General features: G+C 35.8%; 1 protein-coding gene across 1 annotated transcript; it reads left to right on the forward strand.

The window, feature by feature from the left end:
• On the forward strand, positions 1 to 27012 carry RAB5A (RAB5A, member RAS oncogene family). Its single transcript, XM_032237378.1, has 6 exons — positions 1 to 251; positions 8508 to 8754; positions 17808 to 17959; positions 20583 to 20705; positions 23308 to 23401; positions 25545 to 27012. The coding sequence occupies exons 2-6, from the start codon at positions 8592 to 8594 to the stop codon at positions 25661 to 25663; spliced, it is 651 nt and encodes a 216-aa protein (XP_032093269.1). The 5' UTR covers positions 1 to 251; positions 8508 to 8591; the 3' UTR covers positions 25664 to 27012.
• The last annotated feature ends 33 nt before the right edge of the window (positions 27013 to 27045 follow it).

Genomic DNA, 27045 nt, shown 5'->3' on the forward strand with positions numbered 1-27045 from the left:
ACGTGGCAAGAGGAGGCGGCGCGGCTAGGGGAAGTTACGTGTTCGTGTTTTGGTCCGGGAGTGGAAGGAGGGGGAAAAGACGGAAGTTGGAGGCCGAGTTTACCCTATCGTGAGGCACGGAAGAGCCCCGTTTCCTCGCCCTCTGGTGCCGTGAGCCACAGGAACCGGGCGTTGGGCGGCATCTTTTCTTTTCTCAGGGATCTGTTCGCGGAGGGAACGGAACTGGTGAAGAGGCTTTCCATCACAGCCAGGTAACGATACATCAAAGCCGGACCTAATGGGGGAGGAGACCGTGGCTCGAACAAAACGGATAGGCGCCTGCGATGCACTCGCTCCCCCTCTTTTTTTGGGAAGAGGGGATTTGAGCTTCGTCCACGATGCCTCAGATCGGTGTGGAAGTGGAAGGAGATGCGGAGAAGACGGAGAACTGAGCCGTTCCTCCTTTCACCCTCAAAATGGCGACCCCAATTCTCCCACTTCCTCTTATTCCTGGGGCAGGGCTGCCGGAGAAAGGCGATGTCGTGGGGGGCAGAAGGAATTTTGGAATGCAGGGTGGGCATCTTTCGAAGAGGGAATGAAATACGGAACTGAATGTAATTGAAAAGCACCTTCTATTGTGGGTTTGATATGTCATAGGCTATATTAGTTAACTCATGCCTGTGTCTCATTATTCCGAAATGCTTCAGAATATCTCGATGGATTAATAGTATATAAAGATGAACAGTTATTTTGATAAGGCATAAGGCTTTTGGACACTTTGCAATTTAAAGTGTCAATCATCCGTTTTATTAGAATTGTAGCCTCAGGTTGTATGAAATTAGTTGCAAAAAAATGCTGCACATCAAAAATTCAGGTTTTATTTTTTGTGACATATCAGTATCTTAAAATACTTAAAATGTAGTTCAATATTTAAATTCTGCTTTAAAAATTTGTCTCATTAGATATTGTTTCAGATCAATTTTACTTCAATTTCCTAAGAATCTGATATTTTACCATAGATGTTTTATAATCTAAATAGTTTATTAATATGTAATTCTTTCCCAAGGTACAACAAAGGCAAAAAAGCAACATATTCTTGCTTCTGTCACTTCCTGCTTCTATTTCTGGATCCCAAACTAAATAATATGAAAAGACAGGAGACAGGTCTCATTTTTTTCTTTCTATGAACATGGACAAAGTGGCAGAAATATTGTTCATGCTTATTTTGTTCCAATGAAATTGGTCCTAAGTAACTCTTGGGGTGAGAGGGGTGGAGGAAAGGATAGTGAAACTATAAGCATAGTATATTTTGAGAGTGGTACTTACTAACAATGGAGTTTAAAAACCTTTTGTATGCCTTTAATAATGGTATAAATGTGTTTCTTTAACTTTTAAAGAATGGTGAATATATTTAGTATCTAGATTAAAAAGCTTGTAACCTTATATCTGTCTGATATTTATTTTCAAGTGAAATTTACATATGCAAACACAATTCCATATAATCTTGATATAGATATAGTTACCATTAGAATTCAACCTATGTGTCTGTAGAATAGCTTTCTTTTCTTCAATAAGTGTGATCTCATGGGATCATTGAATAATTGCTTTAAAAAGATGAGAAAGCATCAGCATCTTTTTTCAGGTGAAGAAGTTCTGTGTTTTCATAATTCAAAAAGATATAATACTCTGTAATTACACTGAAAAAAAGAAAAATCATTTTGTCTTCTGGTATAGTTAATTTATATTAGAATAATATATTATTATTTCATAATACTTGTGATTTAAACCTTAATATTCTTCCTAAGAAATCTATGTAAAAAAGAAGTTAAAACATCCAATTTTAGTTATTTTCTATTTCTCTTGTTTTTAACATTTATAAAGAAGAAATCAAACACTTTTAAACAGTAAGATCATCAGAGGCCTTAATTCCAATTGAGAAACATAAATAGCTATATATAAACATAAATCTAAGAATTATCTTTTTATGGTCTATTCTCAGGGCTGAGATAGTAATTTAAGAGATCCTTAACTTTTCACTCTAATTTTAATAGCTTTTATGTAGTGTATCTATATTAACGCAGCAGGAATAAACAATCTATTATGTTCAGATATTTATGGATATGGTTTCTCATTATAGAAAAATCCTGAGATTCCGAAAGCAAAGTAAATTGCAAAAGATCATTATTGTAAGTGGGAAAGCAAACAGAATCATGTTACATCCATACTTGCAGTGTGGTATCAGTTTCATTTTAACTAGGATACAGAGGGTGATGTTCAGCTGAGTAAGAACTGATTAATATGTAACAGGATATGAAGTAGTTGATCCAATGAAGTACTGAGTAAATTGTCTGACTACTAAGCAGTTAAACTGGATTTGCAATACATGTTTACTTAGGAATAAATTCCACAGTATTCCATGATCTTATCTTTGAAGGGTGCTTTGTTTGAGGCTTAGTGCCAAACAATGGTCTGATGTGATCATGATATCATATCTATGTTCCTAAACCAGATATATTTTCAATCTTAGTACCAAGGGGACAACTATTTTTCCCCCCAAAATACATGGTTTTCAATGTATGAATCTGTAGAATTACTCTTTAAAAATTGTCATTATTAAAATTCCCATATTATATGTGATTAGAATTAGAAAATAATAGAGTTGGAAGACACTTTAGAAGACTTCTGATCCAATTCCCTGTTTAAGCAGGAGATCCTATACCATTCCAGATAAATGGCTGTTCAACATAATCTTAAAAACTTCCTGGATGGAGCATCCAGAACTTCCACTGATTAATTGTGTTCACTGTCAGGAAATTTGTCCTTAATTCTTGGTTCTCTCTTTGATTTGTATTCATCTATTGTTATTTTTTCTGCCGTCCAATGCTTTGAAGAATAGGTTGACCCCCTTCTCTCTGTGACAATCATTCAAATAGTAAAAGACTACTATCATGTCACACCTAGTCCTCTCTTATGTGTGTTGTGATCAGAACTGGATGCAGTATTCCATATGCAATTTTACCAAAGCAGTAGATAGTGGTTCAAATACTTCATGTGATCTTGGTACTATTCCTTTGTTGAAGCAGCCTAGGATTGCATTGCCTTTTTTGGTTAGCTGCTGTATACTGCTGGCTTATACTTAAATGATTGTTCACTAGGATTCCTAGATCCCTCTCAGAGTTGAGCCAAGTACCACCAATTCTATACTCTGTTCATTTAGTTTTTCTTGCCTGTGTAAAAATCTTAATGTTCTCATTACTAAATTGCATTCTGTTGGATGGGGCCCAGTATCCTTCTGGATCTTGAGCTTGTCTTCTAAACTGTTTGCTCTTCCCTACAGCTTGGTGTCTTCTGAAAATTTGATGAATTTCCCATTTATCCCTTCATCTAAATCATTTATGAAGATATTGGCGTACTGGGCCTAAGACAGAACCTTGGGGTACCCTACTGCATGCTTCCCTCCATGTCAGTTCCATTGAGGACTACATATTGAATGTCTTTGTGCTTAGCCAGTTATGTGTCCATTTGGTAGTATAGTTGTCTATTCCATTTTTCTATTTTACAAAGAAATAGATTATGGTCTACTTTGTCAAATGTGTTACTAAATTCCAGTATACTATCTTCACAGCATTTTGCTGATCCATTAATTTAGTCACTTTATCAAATAATGCAATAAAGTTTGTTTGGCATGATTACTTTTGACAAACTCTTATTGGCTTTTAGTATTAGTTTTGTTTATTTTTAGGTGTTTACAGATCTGTTGTTTGATTATCTTTTCCAAGATCTTTTCAGTTATTGTCAACTTGATTGGTCTGTAGTAAGTCTGTAATTATTTATTTTTTCTCATTAATACTACCTTTTGGTAGAGAGGAAGCCAGCATATCCAGATTATAGTCATCTTGCTTACTTGCTATTATGGAATGGAATGAGGACTGGAAAAATGATAGGGAGCAAAATTATGTTTTGTTAAAACAAAATGAAAACTAGATTAATTTAGAAAGTTACATTAGAAAATGCAGGATTGACTTTCAATTTATAGCATCTTTAATTGATTTTCATAGCTGCCAAAAGGCTATGAAGAGTCAGTCTGGTATATAGGTAGTCCTCGACTTACAATTCCTTTAATGGCTACTCAAAGTTACAAAAGCACTGGAAAAGTGGCTTATGACCATTTTTCATACTATGTCCATTTCAGCATCCCATGGTCATGTGATTTATATTCAGATGCTTGACACTGGTTCATATCTATGACTATTACAGTGTCCTGGGGTCATATATTATTTTTTGGGACAGGACAGACAAAGCCAATGGGCAGGTCAGATTCACTTAACAACAGTGTTACTAAGTTAACAACTGCAGCCATTCACTTAAATGTGGCAAGAAAAGTCATAAAATGGGGCAAAATTCACTTAACACACTTCTTACTTAGCATCATAAATTCTGGGCTCAATTATGGTTTTCAAGAGCCAGTTAAGGACTACCTGTAGTAGTTAAAGTGTTAGACTAGAACTAGGCAGAAGAAGTTTTGAGTCCACCCTCAGCTAAGGAACTCATGAGGTGACTTTCTTTTGCTATGCTATAAGCCAATTGATATCATAGTTTTTATAGGAATAAAACAGAGGAATCTGACATAAACTGCCTGAAATATCTGGGGGGAAATTTAGATATAAATAACAAATTATGATCATGGGAATTTGAGATAAAAGAAAACTCTTTCCTAAAAATAGAATATAATTTAAAATAAGTACCATACGTAATGTAAAATTGTTGAAATTATTAATTATTGTATTTAGAAATATAGTCATTGTGTTATTATTCCTCTATAATAAATTTGGCTTTCAGCTACAAAATGAATATAATGTCTATTGTAATTAAATAGATAATTAAGTCTTGTAGTATGCTTATATGTAAGCCTAAATAAAAATGTTATATACTGAAGAAATGAACTGTATTGGATCTTACATAACTTCATTGGCATCCAGATACTCTATGCTAAGCTTCCGCAACTTGTAGCGGCTTGCACATTGATACCTTAAAAATAATTATGGGCCACAAAGGAACAGTTGTCAAGCCAAAGAGCTGGTGGTAGTATGGAACTGATAAGGTTGGTGAGGCTTGAAGGTCTTTGGCAAAGTGTCTTTTGGGGTATTAATGTCTGCTAAAACTAGATTGCAACATTTGATAGCAGTAGATTTGTTAATTTTTTAAAAAAATATCAAGGGGTTGACAGGCCATATGCTATGTGTGCCTGCTCTAGACAAAATATTAGCACCCACACCCTGGGACCATATCGCAGAAGTTCAGTAGCTATCTAACTAACTTTTGCCAGTTAGCTAGCCTTTCATCTATCCATAAGAGTGGAATAGGAAGAGCAAGCTTCTCAGAAGAAAACCTATTTGATTTCAGCTTTATCTATTATATTCATTTATAAATGTACAATTTTAATTATTAGTGCATGTTTTGATTGACTGGTTGAAACAATGCAATAATAGATTATGCAGAATCTTATACTATACATACTTAACCCAGCTGTAAAGGAGAAATTTGCTTCTGTAGTCCTTTTTACATGCTTCCATATAACCTATATCTGCTCCCAAAAGTCTCCAGATTTGAAGCTGCAGTGGAAAAAATAGAAAAAACTATTCTGCCATCAGTCATATCACAATAATTCTTCAGCAACAAACAACTCTGGGAGAATATTCCAATTTAGTAATGTTATAGTCAATTTACCAATAGCATGAATTTGTGACAATAATATGGATCGAAACAGAGTTGAGGCAGCACTGTTGAATCACAATGTTGCTGTTTAGGAAGTTCAGTTGAACTGCACATTTGGGCGTGAAAAGAAAAAGGTTGGCCCCAAATAGTTTCCCAGTTTATTTTTGTTTCTGTATTCTAAAGATTACAGAATCTTAGCACTTGAGGTTTTGCTGTAACTTGGTTCTTTTTCTGAGAATTGGTAAGTTCCAGTTCTTCTTGTGGTATTGTGTTGAAGTAATGTAATTGTACAAATTATTTAGATGGCTATATTTTATAAATTAAAGATTCAAATGAGCATTGAAGAATTTGAGATTTTGAGATTTGAGAAGTTTATTTATATGCCGCCCTTTTCCCTGGGGGGACTCAGGGCGGTTTACAACTCGAAAAGGGGGGGGGGGAAACAAACATTTAACATGTAGGACAGTACGTCATTAAAAAACACAACATTCATACCATTCGGGTGGGTTACAGTCTTTAGCCCCAGGCCTGACGGGATAGCCAGATTTTGAGGGCTGTGCGGAAGGTCTGGAGGGTGGTGAGGGTACGAATCTCCACGGGGAGATCATTCCATAGGGTCGGAATGTGAATGTGAAAAGAAAGTGAATGTGAAAACCATCCTTGTCCTTTGAATTACATACTGGGTAGTGAGAGTCAGAATAAAGCCTAAATTTTATCTTGGGTTACATTTAATTGAAATGATGTGTGAAATATGATTATTCTCCATTAATATATTTATTAATTTTCCCATTCTGAATACATTAAAATTGTTATTTGTAACAATGTTCAGTGTTCAAGTGTGATGCTTACAACAATTTCACTATGTGTCAACTGTAAATAATGATTAAAATGGGGAAAAAATAAAGGTATTGAGTAATATGAAGGAAAACTAGAGATAGTCATTCACAAAAGGAAAATGTGAGGAGCAGGATTTGTCTTTATAATTCTATTATCTACTTCATATTCGTCTCAGTTACAAAGTAATGAGGAAAAATGAGTCTTATTTAGGCATTGAATTAACTAGACACGGGAGCACTTCAGTTCTGGATTGAAGAGGTGAATCAGTTCTCCTTTCAGATGAAATAAAGCTAGTCCTTGTTTAGCTACTGCAATCTTTTCCAGTAAATGGTGCTTAGAGAACATGTGACAGAAAGACAGAGAGAGGGAGAGATTGTAAAGATTTCTAGTTGCTGTTAACTCATCCATAAGTTTCAGCTAATGCAGAATGCCACAGTGTGGACAGGCCTTGGGGCCCCTCGATGGCTCATGTTAGACTGCTGTTCCCCAAATTGCACTGGCTTCTGTTTTGTTTCATGTCCAATGCAAGGTGTTGATTTTCATCTTTAAAGCCCTGCATGACATGGATCCAGTCTATCTGAGAAACCAATTCACCTTGATGGAGTTAGCTTGCCCGCCTCCCCATACTGGTAGAAAGGGTATGCTGTGGACCCCGTCAGCCAAGGAATTTTGACTGGCAAGATCTAGAAGAAAAATCTTTTCTACCATGGTTCCTGCCCTCTGGACCATGCCTTTTCCCATCCTTTTAGCCTTCTGGAAGGCCTTAAGACATGGCTAGGCAAACTAGCCTGGAGCCCTAATGGGAATGTGGCAATTTGAAACTGGCTAACCTCCTTCCTCTACACACTTTACTCTCTTCCTTCCTGGTTAATTTTTTTAATTGACTTATAATTTATTATCCCTACTTAGTGTTTTAAATGTTATTTGAATGCTTGTAAGCCACCCATGTGCCTCTGGTAAGATGGGCAAGTCACAAGATAGGTAAGTAGGTAGGTAGGTAGGTATGTAAGTACGCACGCACATACATACATACATACATACATACATACATACATACCTCTTTGGTAGCAATGCTCAAGTTGCTTTCATTCCAGTATGTTTTTTGTGCAGAAATTTGGTTTTAAGTGCATGCATTGGTCAGATAATGATATTTCACTACTGTTTATAACTGTCATGTTTGTAAACAATTGCTAATTAAGGCAGTTGCTAATGTGGATTGGCTATATATTATTGGAGTCTGTTTTCACCACTGCATTGTTGAGACATCTGAATCACTAGAGCTAAAGTCATATTTCTGCACTATTATTTTCAATTCTAGACCTAATCCTGTCTTGGACTAGCAGATTTAAAATGGAGGTGGTCCTGGTAATGACAAAATTTAGCAGGTTAAATTATTATAGCCAACTAATATTTCCCTCTTGTTTAAAATGTTCATGAATACATACTTTACTAATCTTAACAATGAAGTGTTGTGAAATGAGGGACTCAATGTATTTCTTCCATATAATGATAGAAAATATTAGTCATAAAAATTGATATAATTTCTGAAACAGGGATACTATCCAAATTTTTATTTGGTTCTTTGAGTTCTACCATTGCTTGTTACTAACTTTATTCACATTTTCTAAAACTTTCAGAATAAACAGATTGTGGTTAGCATAGCATTACCATTCAGAGATAAATTATTTTGCATTGTCAATTATAGTACTTCTAGGTCTCTAATATTAATTCTTGGAGATATTCTTGGAAATACAGTTCAGTCATATTTCCCCAAACCTCCGTGTGTGTGGTGGGGGTAGATGGATGGGTGGATTATATATATTGTATTTGATTTCCTGTAATTCCTTCCTGGTTAACCTGCTATCAAATATATATAGTGTTTTGAAAACCAAGACACCCTGTAGAGATTACTATAAATTTTAATATGACTCTGCCTGTGATCTTTTCTAAAATGTGAATGCTGTTTTATATTACAGGCTGCCTTGAGGTGAAGGCACATTGAGGTTCGCATCTTGGAATCTTTTTTTTTAAGAATCTGAAACAAGGGACTCCTTTCTAGCATGGCCAACCGAGGAGCAGCTAGACCCAATGGGCCCAATGCTGGGAATAAAATATGTCAGTTCAAGTTAGTTCTTCTTGGTGAATCTGCAGTTGGCAAATCAAGTTTGGTGCTTCGCTTTGTTAAAGGCCAATTTCATGAATTCCAAGAAAGTACAATTGGAGGTGAGAAATGTTACAATTTCAAATTTAATCATTTATGCTTATAAATTGGTAATTCATGTCAGAGTAAATAATTACATTATGCTTAATTGTGTCTCTGTCAAAAGCTATTATATTACTTGTATAATTTTAAAATTGTTTTGGTCTCTTTTATTCACTGAATTTTTAAAGTATCTGCTTAAAAATCCATGTGGCAATTTTTTTAGAAAATTCTTAAGCTACCGTTAACTATAGATAATGATATAATCTGCTATATCTTACAGTTAAGTAATTGTTATGTACGGTAATGGCGGGTGGAAATGACCTTGAGAAACTAGAGAAAAAGATGTTGCTAGGGAATGATCAGTAAGAGAACCATAACTCACAGCTCAGCAGCCCTCCACCTTTCTTGCTCCATGGATCAACAGCAGTGATGGGGGAAGAGGATGATTTTGCCTATGCAAGCTACCTTATGCACATGTGCAAGCTTTGGGTGCTCGCCCGCCACTTGAATGGCCTGGCTCCCAACAGGCTCCTGCTCTCTCACCATCATTTTATTCTCATGAAAACTTAAGGAGGCTTCTCCCTTAGCCTCTTGCTTTGTCTACTATGCATCTGTGGGCTGTGTTCCTTTTTATCTGTATTTTCTAGGCAGCATCTCTACTTGATATGTTAAGGTCATTCCCATATACCATTACAGGAACTTACAACTAAAACTGAGTCCAAAATTTCCTTTGCTAAGCAATGAGTTGTGCCTCATTTTATGACTTTTTTGCTATCATTGTTAAGCAAATCATTGCAATTAAGTGAATCATGTGGTCAATAAGCGAATCTAGATTCCCCCATAGATTTTGCTTATCAGAAGCTGGTTAAGAATGTTTAAAAATGGTGATCATATGATGCAGGATAGTGCAATTGTGATAAATATATGCCAGTTCCCGATTGCCCAAATTTTGGTTATGTGACCATAGGTATGCTGCAATGGTTGTAAGTGTGAAAAATGTCATAAATTACTTTGAAATTACTTTAAATGAATGGTTATAAGTTGAGGATTACCTGTATGTTTATTGACCATTTGTTCAGTTGAACATTTGTTTGAAATTGCATTTGCATTCGTATTAATGCTTCCATACTCGTAGCATATCAGGCAGCAAGGGATCTCCAACATTTTTTATTTTTGGTGAGTATTTTCGCATCTTCCTATGTGATGTTTATAATCTTTTAAGTCTTCCATGAACATTCTTTGCCATGTATTTTGAGGATATCCTTTTGGATGTTTGGCATCAGGGGAGGGGGTGTCTATCTCATTGCCATCTTGGGAATTCAATTGTTCTCAATATGGAGAATATAAACTGCAAGTTGGAATCTTCTACATACAACAATAATATGTAATTTGTAGTAATATGGTCAAAATAATAAATCTAGGATTTTATGAAGGCATCTTTGTTGGAAGACATCAGGTCTGTTGTTAATACTGATGCTTTCCAGGTCTTACTGGCATTAATGGTTGTTGGGATCACTATAGAGATGAGCATACAGAATTTAAGTTTCAATGATATAGACAATGACCAGATTTTTTTTTTAATTCTTTGCAATACGCAGTTGCTTTTCCAATGTGATTCTTGTTATCCATCTCTGCATCTTCAGTCGGAGCAATTACTACTTTTTTACTTCCTCAAGTTGCTGTAATCTAAGTGTGATTCCCCATATCTATTGTGTGTGGGGACTTAGATACATGTTCTTAGATTTCTCAGCACTTATCTTTGATTGCTTCTTCATCTGAGACAGTTGTTACTTATTGTAGTTTTGTCTCAACTTTCTCAAGACAATATAATCTCCAAAATCCAGATTGCCAACTTACAAAGTTATAACAGCGAAATAAATAAATAAATAAATAAATAAATAAATAAATAAATAAATAAATAAATAAATTTATGACCTTTGCAGTTTTCCTCAATCACATGGTCACAAATATAGCCCATAAGCATTGTCCTGTTTGACCTGTGGTTTTTTTTTCCTCATGCATCATAATACCAGTGATGTTTATGTAGAAGATTAATATGTGTTCAGGGTATTACTACTACCACTCTGTAATGATTGCAGGTAGAGGTCCTGAAACAGTATCTTGGTAAACTATTGATCTCAAAGAAAAATATTTCTATAACCATAAGTTAAGGCACAGTTTAAGTGCCTAAAACATGCTAGCTGTGTTATTAGCAGCTTAGTGCTTTTGATTCTAATTAGCAGTGAGTATCTGTATGATCTTTGCACTAACCTTAAACAATATATTGATGTAAATTCATTATTTCATGGTTGAGAGTTACTATTTAGTTCATCATATATCATTTCATAATTCTCAAATTCAAGAGAACTATCTTTAGTTCAATTTAATCTTCCCCCACAGCCAACATGAAAGGAAAATCCCATATGAAACTTGACTCTGCCCCTGTGAGCTTTCTTCTTTATTGTCAGTTTTGGAGGGACATTTGCCACTAGTTGATTACCCTTCTTTTATTTAAATTTCTGGGATCATTGATAATTTTCATTTTTCGTTAAACAATCAAGGTAAACTTATTTCTATAAAATAGTAAAATTTTATTATATTATGTGTAAACTTAACTCACAAGTAGTTGTCAATAATTCATTTTGTTCAGGGTACTTTGCTGTTGTTCATTTCATTGAATGTATTTTTATTGCTCAATGACCAAAATAAAGTTTTTATTTTTTGTCTAATCTAGCATTCCCCAACCTTTCCGGGTTGATAGCCCAGCATGGGGGGTGGGGGGGATGATTTTGTGTGAAGGGCAGGTGTGCATGTATGTGCATGCACACAACTTCATTTGTGTGAGCATCAGGCTGCAGCTTGCCATTCATATGGCCCGGTTGCGAGTAAGCCACATGGCCCATGGGTTAGGGATCTCTGGTCTAGTCTATTAGTATAGTGCACCAACATCTGTCATTGTTGGGAAGAACCAATAACCTTCTTTGGCCATGATGATGGATGAGCACTTATGAAGAGAGTAGGGCAAACCCTATGTTGCTTCTCCATTATATAACAATAATTATCAACACTGCTAATCAATAATACTGAAAACTTTTACACACAGGCACACACACACGGGCACACACACACAATAATTGACATGTTTGGGTCTTTAAACATTCTTCCTTCCATCCAAAACACTTTTTCATGGATTGAGCACATGTTTAGAATTCTAAACATGAGTTTGATCCTCAGCCTTCCTTCCTTCCAAGGTCAGTAAAATGAGGACCCAGATTGTTGGGACAATACGCTTACTCTGTAAACTGCTTAGAGAGGACTGTAAAGCGCTAGAAAGCAGTATATAAATCTAAGTGCTATTGCTATTAATGAGCAACAGTATCATGTGATCAAAATACTAGTATTTAGTACAAAGAACTATGATTATGGAGAGAAAGCAAATTTGGGATTGCTATCAGGGACAGTGGTGACATTGAACATTTAGCTTTCCTTCATGAACTGAAATGTTTTGACTAAATCAGTTTTAATAGTATTGTAGATGGTTACAAGACATTCTGCAATAGTACAATAGAAACATACAGTCTGTTATCTTGGACATTGCCAGACATGTACCATTATAGTTGCCCTGTGAGATTTCAGGCAATAATCTTTGTATGTGATAACCAATAAAATTAGGATTATCAGATGTGAATTGCAAAAAATTGGGTAATGAACAACATATAGACTGCATCACCGAAGATGGCAGCAAAGAGATATAGAAATTTCTTTGCTGCCATCTTCGGTGATGAAGTCTATTATGTGGTTGCCCTAAAACATATTGAGGTCAGTTTTGTCTCAGAAGCCTATGCACAATATAATATGGATGTTATTTATTTCAAATTTTGTGATATTTCCAGTAATGTCTATTGCATTAGATTCTTGTGATATAAGTCGAAATAAAAATACATCATATAATGTTAGGTTTGCATAATCTGCTAGATCATTATGTTGCTTTCTTTGGATTTCTTGTAATAAACACAAAAGTGAAAGTAAAATAATAGAAAAAGAAAATAAAGAAAGTAAATCAAATATGACTAGTAAAAACATTGAGCATTGGGGAGCAGAAGAGGGGAGGTAGACTCTGCTGTCAATCTACAGCCACCTCCAGAGTTGAGTTTCTCCATTGGGTCCCCAGGCAGATTTGCAGAGCCAGGTCTTTGGACTCTTATGAAAGGATAGGAGGTAGGGGGCAGATCTTACCCTAGAGGGCAGGGTATTCCAAAGGATGGGTGCTGCAGCAGAGAAAGCTCTTCTGGGTCCTGACAGAGTTCTTTGACTGATGGGATCTGCAATAGGCACCTCTGCTGGCCTGTGCAGGACAGGATAGTTGTAGTGGCACAATAGATTTCAATAGATAGCCTCGACCTATGCCTTTAAGAGCTTTATAAATCATAATCAACATCTTAAATTGCACTCGGAAGCATATGGATAGTCAATGTAGTTTGTGGAGCAGAGGTGTTATATGAGCCCAAATACTGCTCTCACTGCCATACTTTGCACTAATTGAAGCTTTCAAATGGATTTCAAGCCCATATCGAATGCATTTCAATAGTCCACATGAGAATTGATTCGGGCTACTCAAACTGAGTACAGGCAGTCACAATCTAGGAAAAATGGCAATTGGTACACAAACTGGAGCTATGCAAAATTCTCATAGTCATGCCTGTTTTGTGCTCTTCGAGCAGGAGATGTGAATCCAGGAGAACTCTCAAGTTGCAAACAGGATCTGAACAGGGAAGTGCAACCCCGTCTAGAACCCAACATGATAACCTCAGATCCCAAAGACACAGTCTTGCCAGGGTTCATTTGAAATCTATGGTCTCACATCTGGGATCACACACCCTCCAGGCATTGCAAGAGAGCAGAGCCAGCATCACTCAATGTATAGAGATGTAGAGTTGAGTGTCATTGGCATATTGATGATATCTCAACTCAGTGACTTCATGTAGATGTTAAATAAGAGGGTATAAACAGTATGGAATGTTGTAAGTGAGCAGGCAGGGGTTGGATCTCACTTCCTGTCAAAAGCAATTGTAACAAACCTCAGAGAAAGGAACTGAACCTATTTAAAGCTGTGCCATCCAGCATCCAACTTGTGAAGCTGACCAAAAGAATACCAAGATTGATGGTATCAAAGGCCATTGAAAGGTCAAGAAGGGTGAGAATGGTTGCACTATTCTCATTTCACTCTCACTAGATACCATCCATAAGTTTCTGTCCCATAGCTAGGCTTGAATCCAGGCCTTGAAAGAGATCCAGGAAATCCTTTTCATACAAGACCCTCTGATGCTGCCAAACAATTGCGTTTTCTACCATTTTCAGGAAGGTGGGAAACTGGACAGAAATTGTCCAGGCAGATGAGACCAAGTGATAGTTTCTTAAGGAGAGGATTACCAGAGCCTGCATTAAAAGTCCTTAGACTATCCCCTCTCGCAGTGAGGAATTTATTACTGCATGAACTCACTTGCTGCTTACGGTGAGTCACCAGCCTGGAGGGACAAGGATCTATGGATAGATAGTTTAATTAACAACACAGAGGACGTTGTTAACATCCCTAGAAGCAACAGGGTCAAACTGATTCCAAATTACTAGGTAAGATTACTCCCTAGACATCTCATGAGGATCTGTACCACAGAAGGGTTTCAACCGGGAACAAAGCTGAGTGATTTTTCAGGAAATTCTGCTTGGCTTTGGAAATGATTATTCAAACCTCCTCCCCCCCAACCCCTAGGCCTAGGAGGGATCTGGCAATTGGAACTGGGCCAAAGAGCAATATTGCAGATGAAATGAGTAGAGAAGTATTTTTTCATTTATGGAAAATGCAATTTTTCATTGTAGCGCAGAGTTAGCAATAGCACTTAAACTTATATATCACTCTACAGTGCTTTACAGGAGAAGTCCCCAACCTTTTTGTTATTAGGAACCAGTTTCACGGAAGACAATTTTTCCACTGACCACGGGGTGTGGTGGGGATTGTGCATCCTAGATTCTGTGCATGCGCAGTTTCACTCATCTACCTCTCACCTCCAGCTGTGCGGCCCAGTACTGGTCCATACCCTAGAGGTTGGGGACCCTTACTTTACAGCACTCTTTAAATTGTTTACAATATCAGTATATTGCCCTCAAAAATCTGTGCCCTTATTTTACTGACTCAAAAGGATGGAAAGCTGACTCAACTTTGAGCCCATCAGGATTGAACACCTGCCGATAGGCAGAGTTAGCGTCCAATACTGCATTCTAACCACTGTGCCACAACAACTCTTTTTAGACCTTAACAGAAACTAAACTCCAGTGGCATTCTAGGTGTCTCTTGGTTTCAGAATCTTTAATTCCTTTGTGAACCATGGAAACAATGGGAGTGAAGGGTCAAGAGAGGCCACATAGTTAGGGTTAGCAAATCCTCCAGGATATCCCCCAGTTCCTTCTGGGTCCATCTTTCTCGGGGGGCAGATCATTTGGGTAGGTCTGGTCTCTGCAGAGCTTGGTGGTGTAAGAGAGTCTCAAGGATATTTTTAGATTCCCCACACAGATCACATTGGCATTGCTTCTATAAGAATATTAGATCTGGTGTGTGACCAGTGTTCTGAGTTGGATCTATGACATGGCTGCCATGGATATTATTAATAGCCAGTTCTCAGACTGAGTGCAAGGAAGTCAGATTGAAGACACTCGGAATCAGAAGTTTGGGGAACCCTACTGCTGATCCAGAGACCAGATATTCAACCTAACTTCCAGTGACTATGTCAAAGAAAATATGTCATAGAGCACTGGGCGTAAGGAAATAGTGTTACATATAAACTAAACCAACTATGCTCCACATTTCTTTTTTGTCCCTGTGTACTTCATACTCTTCCCCCCCCCCCATCTTTCAATTGTAAATTATAGTTTGTTGCACAGTCAACTGGATATTCAGACTGGATTTGGCATTTTTGTCTACCTATCGAGTCATTTCCAAGGACCTGGGATAGACAGATGTAGACATTTGATGGTGTTACAGATATCATTGTAGGATGTAAGCTGTTCTGAGTAAAGTTAACTTTTGCAATTAACTAATAGTGTATATGTCAGTGCCAATGATGTTCTTAGTGGTGCTCTAGTTGTTTTGGAGTTGAATCCATTATTACTTGATCTGATCATTTTAATGTTTACTGACATTCAATGTTTGTAAGCCCAGATGGACAGCACACAAATCTAATAAAATAAAATAAAAAATAAAGAAAATTTATAAACCATTGGATCTATTGTATTTTTTGTACTATAAGACGCTCCGGATTGTAAGATGCACCTAGCTTTTGGGGAGGAAAAAAAGAAAAAAAAATCTGCCTGCCTCCCAGCAATTTGCCTCCTTGTAGCAAACAATAAACAGCCTGGTCAGCTTCAGCAAATCCCGGTTTGGCATGAGCAGCTGATTGGTGGTTGAATCTGCCTCCTGGAATACCACCTATCAGCTATTCCAGGCTGTGAGGATTGCTACCGCCCATCGCCGCTACCGCCTATTGCTGCCTCAGCGCACCCCATTTTTGGCCTCTGCGCCCCATTTTTGGCCTGTTGCAGGTGATGGGGATAGGTGGCAATAGCAGTGCCCAGTGCCTGGAACAGGCTGAAAATGGGGTGCGCAGAAGCTGAAAATGGGGCATGCGGAGGCAGAGATGGGCGGTGGCAATCCCCACAGCCTGGAATAGCTGATAGGCGATATTCTGGGAGGCAGATCCAAACACCAATCAACTGCTCTTGCTAAATCAGGCTGTGCTGAAGCTGACAAGGAGACAAATTGCTGGGAGGCAGAGTCCTGTGGGTGGGGGCCTGTGGGTAGGTGGGGCTTCGGCAACATTCACTATATAAAATGCACAGGCATCTCCATCCATTTGGGGAGGGGGAGCATGTCTTTCTTTTTACACAGAAAAATACTATAACTTGTTCCTTTATAGAAAATTGAAGTCTGCCTGACACTATCGTTTATAATACAGATCAGTCTTAAACCTTGTTCCCATGTGTTTTACACTTTTATTCCTTTCTTTGCAATATGCTGCAGAACTGTAGCAATCTATTACTTCTACATTGTTTTAGATCTACTTGTTCTTCCCAGAATACCACACATATACGTGTGTGTGTATTTTTCTCTGCACTGAAATAATCTTTAAGAAAGAGATAACTGCAATAATAATTAAGAAACTGGAAAAACGAAGTTGGAATTGATCATTTATTTTAGAAACTTGAGGAATGGCAAAGTGTTTCATAGGAAGTAAGGAAATAATATAGAACAAAGATCAGCTTTCCTTTTGAATAAAGCTGAATGTTTTTTAAAAACATTTTAATTAAGTTATAGAGTATTATAAAATACAAAAGTAAATAGAGGGGCAATGAGGGGGAGTGGGAAGTTAAGTGAGAAAAGATTGGGGGGGGGGAGGAAAAGAAGCAGTGACTTCCAACTCTGTTACATTAAAATAAGGCATTAACATCAAATCACAGCTTTTTGCTTTTCCATAATAGTATGAACAAGTCATTTTTATAAAGAGCTATCAGTCTAATCTGTAAAACCTAAAAGTCAGAGTTTCATTCTTTTTTCACATCAAACACGAAGTTCAAAAGCAAGTGGTTTTTTTTAAAAAAACAAAATCAAGCTCAATACCTTGTAATTATGTGGACAAATTATTAAATTCCTCAGTCTACTAATTTTCAAATACATGAAGTGGAAAAGGAGATCTTATCATCATTAATCACAAAACTCTATAGTTTGGATTTAGATAAGTGTCATCAGCACAAGATCTACTTTGCTATATGAGAGATTGTCTTCCTATATTTAAATATTTTTATTGAAATTTAACACTTGCAAAGTTATGAATTGAATTTAGATTTTACCTTGTAGTATATACACTAGTATTAGAAGTCAACTCTAACATGCAGCCTTGTATCTATAAACCTATTAAAATAAAGCATTACAACATGGAATTTTTTCTGGAGTGTGGCAGAAAAGAATGTTCTAAGCCAATGGGACATGCAGAGAACCCAATTTCTGTTCCTTTCTCTTTTTCTTTAGCTGCTTTTTTAACGCAAACGGTATGTCTTGATGACACAACAGTAAAATTTGAAATTTGGGATACAGCTGGTCAAGAACGGTACCACAGTTTGGCACCAATGTATTACAGAGGAGCACAGGCAGCTATAGTTGTATACGATATTACCAATGAGGTAGGTAAAGTTAATGTGATAGTTGAAATCTTTGTTATCAATAAAAACATTGATTAGTATTAATTTATACAATATGAATTAGTATTTCCATCATAACAAATATTTTTGTTTTACATTTAACATGATGGCATTATTCAGTAACATAGTTTATTTACATTCAAAAATTTAGAATGACAGCATTTTTCCCTCTTCTGCTGTTTCCTAAGTATTAGGGTGTTTAACTTTTAGAATAGATTTCAGGAATCATCATCTGCTATATATTGCTTCTAAAATTGCTGTTGTTTTTCAGTCTTCAAAGCATTTTGCAGTATATATTCCCAAATTGTCTTGTCCCTTTGCAGAATATTGCAAAGGTCTGTTCTATATCATAGAATATCAAATTATACTATTGTGCTTTTGATCACCCAAACTTTTCACTGAGTGAAAAACACTGCTATCCATTATGAAGCTACAGCACAAAAACACATTTTGGATTGTTTTCTTCAAGTTTAATTATGGTAGTTTCATATTTTATACAGTTATCATTTCTGCATCTTATATGGGTTGTTGCCTTGTTTATTTTTATAATATTAAGATACAATATGAAAGACACTTGGGTAACTCAGTTTTTCTCAATTCACCTCACAAGATTGTTGTTGTGGGGAAAATAGGAGGAAGAAACTTGTGTATGTTTGCTACCTTGAGTTATTTGTAAAGATAATAAAGGTGGAATACAAATTAATACATAAAATAAATATATAGTAATGTTTATTACTATAAAATTAATTTTTATTTACCGTATTTATCGGCGTATAACACGCAGTTTTAAAACTAAAATTGCAAGCTTAAACCCTGCCTGCGTGTTATACGCCGATACTCCGGGTGGCAGAAGCCCGGGACCCAGTCAAATTCGCTGCGCAAGGTGAAACGGCCGGCAGCAGCCCTGCTCTCCTGCTGCGGCTTCTGTTTCAATAGGGAAGAAAACTTCCTTTCGCTTCCCGGGCTTCTGCCGCCCGGCAGAAGCCCCGGGACCCAGTCAAATTCGGGAAGCGAAAGGAAGTTTTCTTCCCTACTGAAACAGAAGCCGCAGCAGGAGAGCGAGGCTGCTGCCGGCCGTTTCACTTTGCGCAGCGAATTTGACTGGGTCCCGGGCTTCTGCCACTCGGCAGAAGCCCCGGGACCCAGTCAAATTCGCTGCGCAAGGTGAAACGGCTGGCAGCAGCCTCGCTCTCCTGCGGCCAGCGTCCGTTTCAGTCGCTTCCCTTGTCCGTCTTGATTGCTGGAAGCAGTAACAAACGGCGCGTCCGCTCCGCATCGCCCTGACAACCACCCCAGCCGGCGGCTGCCAGGCCTCGCTGGAGTCAATTGCAAAGCTGCGTTCAGCGCTTTGAGGACCTGAGGCATCTTGGGAAATGTAGTTCCCTATCAGAAAGAATGGAGTAGCTGCGAATTTGTAACAACATAATATAACTTGGTGCTTCGCAGGTTACGAAAATCTCGTTTGATTTGCACACTGTTTTTTAAAAGTTAGATAAAGAAATTATGCTGTGAAAGCGACTAGATAGCCCCCTCCCCTTCCTGTGTGTGAGAAAGGGAAGGAGAGGAAGGAAGGAGGGAGGGGGGAGGAAAAGAAGAAGGGAGGGGGGGAGAAGATGGAAGGAGAAAAGATGGATGGAAGGAGAAAGAATGGAAGGAGAAGGAGGAAGATGGAAGAAGAAAGGAAGAAAAAGAAGAAGGGAGGGAGAAGGAAGGAGGTAGGAAGAAAAGGGGAAGAGAGGGAAAGAGCAGAAAGACAAAGAGGATGAAGTTGATAGGCAAGAGGAAGGGGGAAGGAAGGGAAAAAAGAGGGAGAGAGTGAAGATGAGGAAGAGGTTTTTGGTTTTCCAAAAAGCAGTGATTCTGATTAAGTTTTTTTGCTCAAAGAGGTGTTTTTTCATTTCATATTTGCCTTTTAAGAGGAGTTAATGTTATAATTCATGTTCTAATGTTATAAATTTTAATCCAACATTAAGTTCCGAGCTTCCAAGTCATTTATTTTTAATGAAAAAAATTTTTACTCAAATTTTTGTGTTAAAATGGGGGGTGCGTGTTATACGCCGGTGCGTGTTATACGCCGATAAATACGGTATGTATTCATTTTAAAAGTTAAAATAATGAGTGAACATCTACATTATGTCATGTTTTTTTCCATTCTTTGTTTTATGATATTAAAAGAATTTTGTAATATATCTACATTTATTATAGAATAATTTTGATAGATTGAGATTGTAATCTTTCATCAAAAGTATAATGAATAAGATAAGATATATGTGCAAGATATAGTACAGTAAAGTAATAAAAATTATTAAAGGAAAAAGAAATGTAGGAATGGAAAACTAATAAGCTACATAGATACTGGCTATTTGCAAAACATTTTCCTTTGCCTATTTCACGTTAATGACATGGCGATTTTATAGATTAATTTATAATCTTTAAAAAATCTTCATTGAAGCAGTTTATAGTTATAGGAGTTTGTAAAATTAGGAGTTTATGCAACAAAAGAGAAAACATAATTAAATTAATTATTGGCTATCAAGCCATATCCTTTTATTAGCATCTTGTAAAATGGAAAAAGAAATGAGTTTTTTCTTTAAATACTTGACAGGAATCTTTTGCAAGAGCAAAAAACTGGGTAAAAGAACTCCAGAGGCAAGCAAGTCCCAACATTGTAATAGCTTTAGCAGGAAATAAGGCTGATCTAGCTAACAAAAGGGCTGTAGATTTTCAGGTAAGTTTTAGTTCTAATATTTTTGTCTCAAATTGTAGCTATGCTGAAATAATGTATAGAAATGTAAAACACTATAGTGATATGATAGGATACTGCTAGTAAGATATTTATTTAGTGATTCATACTATGAATATTTCAAATCATCACTCATCTTCTGAAACATCGAAATCTACTTATCAATGTTAAAAATAATATCTGGAATGACAATGGATGGGAAGCAAATGATAGTAATTACAGTTGTACCTCGGTATTTGAGTGCTTCAAAACTTGTAAATTTGGTAATTAACACATTTTGATGAAAAATGTTGTCTCGGTACTAGTAGTTTCTTTGATATTCGGCGCTCTGCAAAAGAAAGAGAGAGAGATAGTTACAGAGGACAGACAGGAAATCGGCCATACTCGGAAGGTTGCTACAAAAGAAAGAGGGGGATGACAACAGGGTGGACAGGAAGTTAGCCATGCTGGGAAGGTCACTGGATTGGAAAAAAAGAGACAAAGTTTTTCCTGGCCAAAACAAAGGGTCAAATGGAAAGTCATCTTGTTTGTTTGGCACTTGTTTTTAGTCTTGTCATGCCTCTCAGAACCAATTAACATCGAGTACCAAGTATTGCTGTATTTATACTAAGAGAATATTACAGAAATAACTATCAGTTCTCCCTTCTCCTTACTAAGCAACATAATCATATTTATTATAATAACTGTAATTGTTCAGAGCTGCCAGATGAAATTGAAGAGGGTAACTCATACTATTAGTAATAAAGAATCTTTACTATCGGTAGTAAAGAATTTTACTCTGCTAGTTGTTGCCAACTATAGGGGATAGTGCTTATCTCTGTTTCAAGGGCCATTGAGTCAGTGCTGTCCAAAAACATTTCCATGTCATATAGCCAGCATGATGTCACAGGGTGCTGTTACCTTCCCACCAAGTAGTATCTTGGGGTGGTGCAATGATTCAGTGGTTAAGAAGCTGGGCTTGTTGACTGGAAAACCGACAGCCTGATTTCAAGACCCAAGCGTCACACGATGGGGTAAGCGCCTGTTCTTGCTCTAACTTCTGCCAACCTAGCAATTCGAAAGCATGCAAATGCAAGAGGATAAATACTATCACTACATAATTCTAAAATAAAATTAAATTAAAAATAGAGTCTTAGATACTGTCTGATATTCAGAAGTCCATGTAAACACTGTGTGCGTTTACCTAACATGTATTAGTTAATATATTTGAATAAATAAAATATATTTGGACTATGGATACCCCAATTTAAATTGTCACACATTCTTGGGATTCATTGAATAGTTTTGACCAATCTTTAAACTATTTAAGAGATTTATAGCAAGATGAAATTCAAATATATATATAGGTGTATGTGTGTGTATGTATGTATGTATGTATGTATATGTGTATACACACACACACACACACTTTAACAGACAGGCAGATTCTGAATGGTGCTAATTATGGATAAAAGTAGGACTTCTCAGGAATTTTGAGGGCCATGAATAATGCAATTCTTTGTGTATAAACATCATTGGGAAAACCCCGAGCTGTAAAAGATGGTATTTGAATTGGGGAAAAAAATTAGAAGTATGTGTTTGTCAAAGTTTTAGTAAAGCCCACCTATTCAAATCTAGTATTAATATTTCACTACCTTTAAAATAAGGATGAGTAACTTACTTCCAAGATAATTATGAACGATAAGTTAACACATATAAGTGCTAATATGGGCATATCACAAATTTATAATATTGTACATATTTTCTTGGTTTTCAGCTGTCACAAGAGGTTCAACTGTATTAATTTTTGTAGAGATCATAGCTATTTGATATTTACTGTATTGTAAGATAATTTTCTATTTATTTGGAGCTGTTATTTGTTGCCTTTCTGAATCTTATTTGGAATTTCATAAATCAGAAACACGACTGGCTGCAGAAAATTCTATGAAATAAGGTAGTTATGGAAGATATGTTAAATTTAGCATCATTGCAAGAATATTTTAACAAGCACCAACCCAAATAGTATGTAAAGTGCATTGAAGATTTAAAGATAAGTTATCAGTGTAAATACAAAGATAAACAAGAGTTTGAGTTGAATTTGATTCTTAGTAACATGTCAATAATTCAGAAATGGTTTATTATTATCCTCTTCAAGATTTTTTTATCTTTTGAGTTTACCATAAAAATTATCTGTAAATAAATTCTACATAGCAAGGCTATAATTATGTGTATAACTTCTAACAATTTCCCTTGTTAGCCCTTTTGTTTTTGAATGTATAGTATCACAATTAGAATTAATTTTCTTTATCCTTTAATCACCAAACTTTCAGATTTTAGCTTTGAAATACTGAACATTTATAGATCCTGAGAAGAAATAATTCAGAAGTTTCATACTTCATTTCTACTTTATCCAGTTGCATTTTTGTTCATTTGTGTAGATGTCACTGAAAATCTTTAAAATTATTAGTTTTTGCTGGAAGCATTGATCTGACTAAACTAGTCAAGTCAAAATTTGATCTTCAAAACACTATTCTAACTGCAGATAATACATATTTTGTATAATACAGAATTATAGCAAGAAAAATAAATGGGCATTTTAAATTTACAGGAAGCACAGTCTTACGCAGATGACAACAGTTTATTGTTCATGGAGACCTCCGCTAAAACATCAGTGAATGTAAATGAAATATTCATGGCAATTGGTAAGTGAACTCTTACTTAAAGTTACAGTTTAAAAATATTTTTGTAACACTTTAAGAAAGAGCAGTCATCAAAATTATCAGACTACAGTGGCAAATGGACAGCCTGGCCTCTGATTACTGCTTGATAGTAATAATTTGACTTTTTTAAATCACAAAATGCACAGCAATTTTATAGCATTTGCAGGTATTTTCAAATTGATAAAGTCAAAAGTATTAATGGAAGGCAGAATATTTAAATTAAAAGTAGATTAGCAAAGATAATGTTCACTTTGAACATGTAACTTGATTTATTCTTAATGAAGTTCTTTTGTTTCTATGTTAAAAAAATACAATATTTTCCGATAATGCTATGGCAGGCATTTTATAGCCCATAAATCATAATTGATTGAGGAAAATTTGGTTTTATCAGAAGGAGTCCATATTTAATAAATCTATTAAATTAAAAGTGATCTGAAAGCTGCTAAACATCTCGAATGGAATCCAGGCTTATTTGCATGACCCGACAAATGCGCGAACGACAAAAGCGCGGCGCTAAAACCGTGATGTCAAAAGCGCGCCGACAACAGTGCGCCGACAAAAGCGTGCCGATAGAAGCGCGATTTAAGTTAAGGTAAGGTTTAGGGTTAGGGTTACAGTGCGCTGTTGTCGGCGCTTCAGCGCTCATTCGTCGGCGCGCTTTTGTCACCGCGGTTTAGTCAGGCGCGCTTTTGTCGTTCGCGCATTTGTGGGTGAACCGCTTATTTGTACATTGAACGTGGCCTAAACTAAATCTTTAATTTGAAATATCTTATTCATTAGGCATAGTGAGATGAACCAGTTCAAGTAATACTAAACTCATCCAAATTTCTATTTAATTTCAATATCAGAATATGTTTTAGATCAGTTTTTACTGTTTGTGTGAAATTCAGCTTATTCCAATGTTTATTTTGTTCAGTTGATTGAAGGTATACCATATTATATTGACATTTTCCTTTATTCTTTTAAGTAAGTAAAGTCCTGTTAGAAGGCATTTATATTTCCAATATGTTTGCAAAGTAACTTTGCAAACCTGTAAAAAAAGTGCTTCAGGTAGTAGTACAACTGTACATACAACTGTTCAGTGATTCTTCAAAGTTAAAGTGGCACTGAAAAAAGTGACTTATTTTTCACACTTACAACTAGAGCAACATCCCCAACGACATGTGATCAAAATTCAGACACTTGGCACTCGACCCATATTTATGATTATGTTCTGGGGCCATGTGAATGCCTTTTGCAACTTTCTGACAAGCAAAGTCAGTGGAGAAGCCAAATTCACTGAACCATATTACTAACTTAACAACTGCAGTGATTCACTTAACAACAATGGCAAGAAACATTGTAAAATGGGGCAAAACTCCCTTAACTTTCTCAATAACAGACATTTTGTGGCTCAATTATGATATTAAGTTGAGGACTATCTATACTTAAAATTTGTCCTAAGTATTCAGTACTGAGCTGTTTACATTTTGCTTGTGTGTTTCAAAATGAATATAATCCTATATTATTAAGGTTAGAAAAGAAAATTAGAACTAAAAGTAGCCCTGGACATTAAATTTTTATTAAGCAGAAATATTAAATTGAATGAGATATAAACTAAGCAAAATTTATTATTTTATTCCCATGAAACTGTGTTAATTTATTGTCGAATTTTGCTGCATTTCTATTTTCAGGGATCTCAGCAATTTATGTAGAAAAAGATGATAAAACTTGTGATAAGCCATGGGTTTTTTCAACATATTTTTAAAAATAAGTCACGGTGAACCATAATGGGCAAATTTAAGCTATATACAGACAAGCCATATTGAAGTAGGCCCATAATTTTTGGGATCTTTTGAAGAAGAAATTCATGTGTGCTGCCAAAAAATACATATGGTGTGAAATATAGAGTATAGTTATTGGAACTAGCTGCTGGTAGAGCCAAGTTTAAAACAAGCATATTCCAAAACACTGTGTAAAATCAGGTGAACGTCATCAATTTATGTGGAAGGTTATTCAGAATAAAAAACATTGACCATGCTGTATAGTGCTATTAGCTATAAATATACACGGCTAATACTTATTTTTTAAAATATATATATATCTATATCTATATATATATACTAATTTTGCTACATTTTTATAGCTAAAAAGTTGCCGAAGAATGAACCACAGAATACTGGAGCTAATTCTGGTAGAGGAAGAGGAGGAGTAGATCTTACTGAACCAACACAACCAACTAAGAGTCAATGTTGTAGCAACTAAACTTTCAGCTGCTTTAAACTGTCTTGAATATTCTTCCACTTCCTAACTTGTTAATACCAATGGAATTTGAAGTATTTAACCTGGCCCAATACAGCTTCCAAAACTGAAGAGACTTATGAAATAGTTGTTTCTAATACAGAATGATTTTGTCCTAATTTTTAATAACATGCATGTATCACTGGCTGTTATGTTTCAACAATGGGATGGGATGGGGAAAGAAGCTGCTCTAGTTAAGAGGTTTTTGAGGTTTTTAACTGAATTACATGTCATTAGGAATAGAGATTGAACTGTTCCATGGATCGGCAGCTAACCAGTTAGTTCCTCAAGTGTTGGATATTGGTTACTGTTAAAGTGTAATGAATAGAATTTGGATTCTCCATTTGTGATTTTGAAAAGAAAAAAAGGTTAATATACCTTCTGAACTTCCTGTAAGCTTATTAACAGTATTTATGCAAAATGTTTATGTGGGTAATTACCATTAAATATACATTCCACAGTTTCATAATTTAAGTGAAATATGTGAAACATTAATAATTTTATTGAATCTGTGCTTGCAGAACAATTGGTTTTCTTTAATTATTATACTATATATAAATTTGCAAACCCCAGTTTAATTTTTTTTTTAAAAAAAATCAAGCTTCACACATTTTTCCTGCTTTTAAAATGTCACAACCAATGAATTCAACTTCTGATGCAACGCATTTCCTAACAAACTATTGAGACATATCTTATAAAAACTAGTTAGCTGATTTTAATTTTAATCAGTGTTGACCATTAATACAATTACCTTTTCCCTAAGAATGTAACTGGTCAAAGCACTAACAATTATGTACATTCAACTTGATTTTAAATTGGGATGTCAGTGTACTGTAAATAGGGTACTGCATTGTAGTCTACATTTGTTTAATACTCTGTACTATTTAAGAGTTGCTTAAAAGTATACAATATGTACAGTTACTTTAAAGAGCTAACATTTCGTTTTCCCCAGATTGCAAGTGGGATTAAGTTCTTCCTTCATGGATAGAACAATAATAAAAGATGCTCCTGTATCTGTAACATAAATACTACTGTCTGTCTGTAATGAATTCTGCAACATTGTTTCCCAAAGTCCATTATATTTTGATTTGTCCAGTATATTGCACTAATTTTTTAGTTATTTTCATTATATGAAATTACCAAGTGTCAGAAAAGATGATTTAATCTATTTAAATGTTGAACTGCTAGCAAAAACTTACATGTGCAGATGTAAATTTGCAATAATTTGGGCTTAGTAATGAAAATGACAGTTCACCAGTGTTTAGTTTTATATTGAGGTGCTCAGGTTTGAATAAAGTGGTATAAAAAGGAAATCATGGTAATCATTATTTTTAAACAAGTGTTTA

Source organism: Thamnophis elegans, chromosome Z (genome assembly GCF_009769535.1).
Source record: "Thamnophis elegans isolate rThaEle1 chromosome Z, rThaEle1.pri, whole genome shotgun sequence".
NCBI lineage: Eukaryota > Metazoa > Chordata > Lepidosauria > Squamata > Colubridae > Thamnophis > Thamnophis elegans.

Coding starts and splice junctions, on each gene's coding strand:
- RAB5A (XM_032237378.1), top strand. CDS start 8,592: ATGGCCAACCGAGGAGCAGCTAGACCCAATGGGCCCAATGCTGGGAAT. Junction 20,706..23,307: donor AAAGGGCTGTAGATTTTCAG/GTAAGTTTTAGT, acceptor TTAAATTTACAG/GAAGCACAGTCTTACGCAGA. Junction 23,402..25,544: donor TGAAATATTCATGGCAATTG/GTAAGTGAACTC, acceptor ACATTTTTATAG/CTAAAAAGTTGCCGAAGAAT.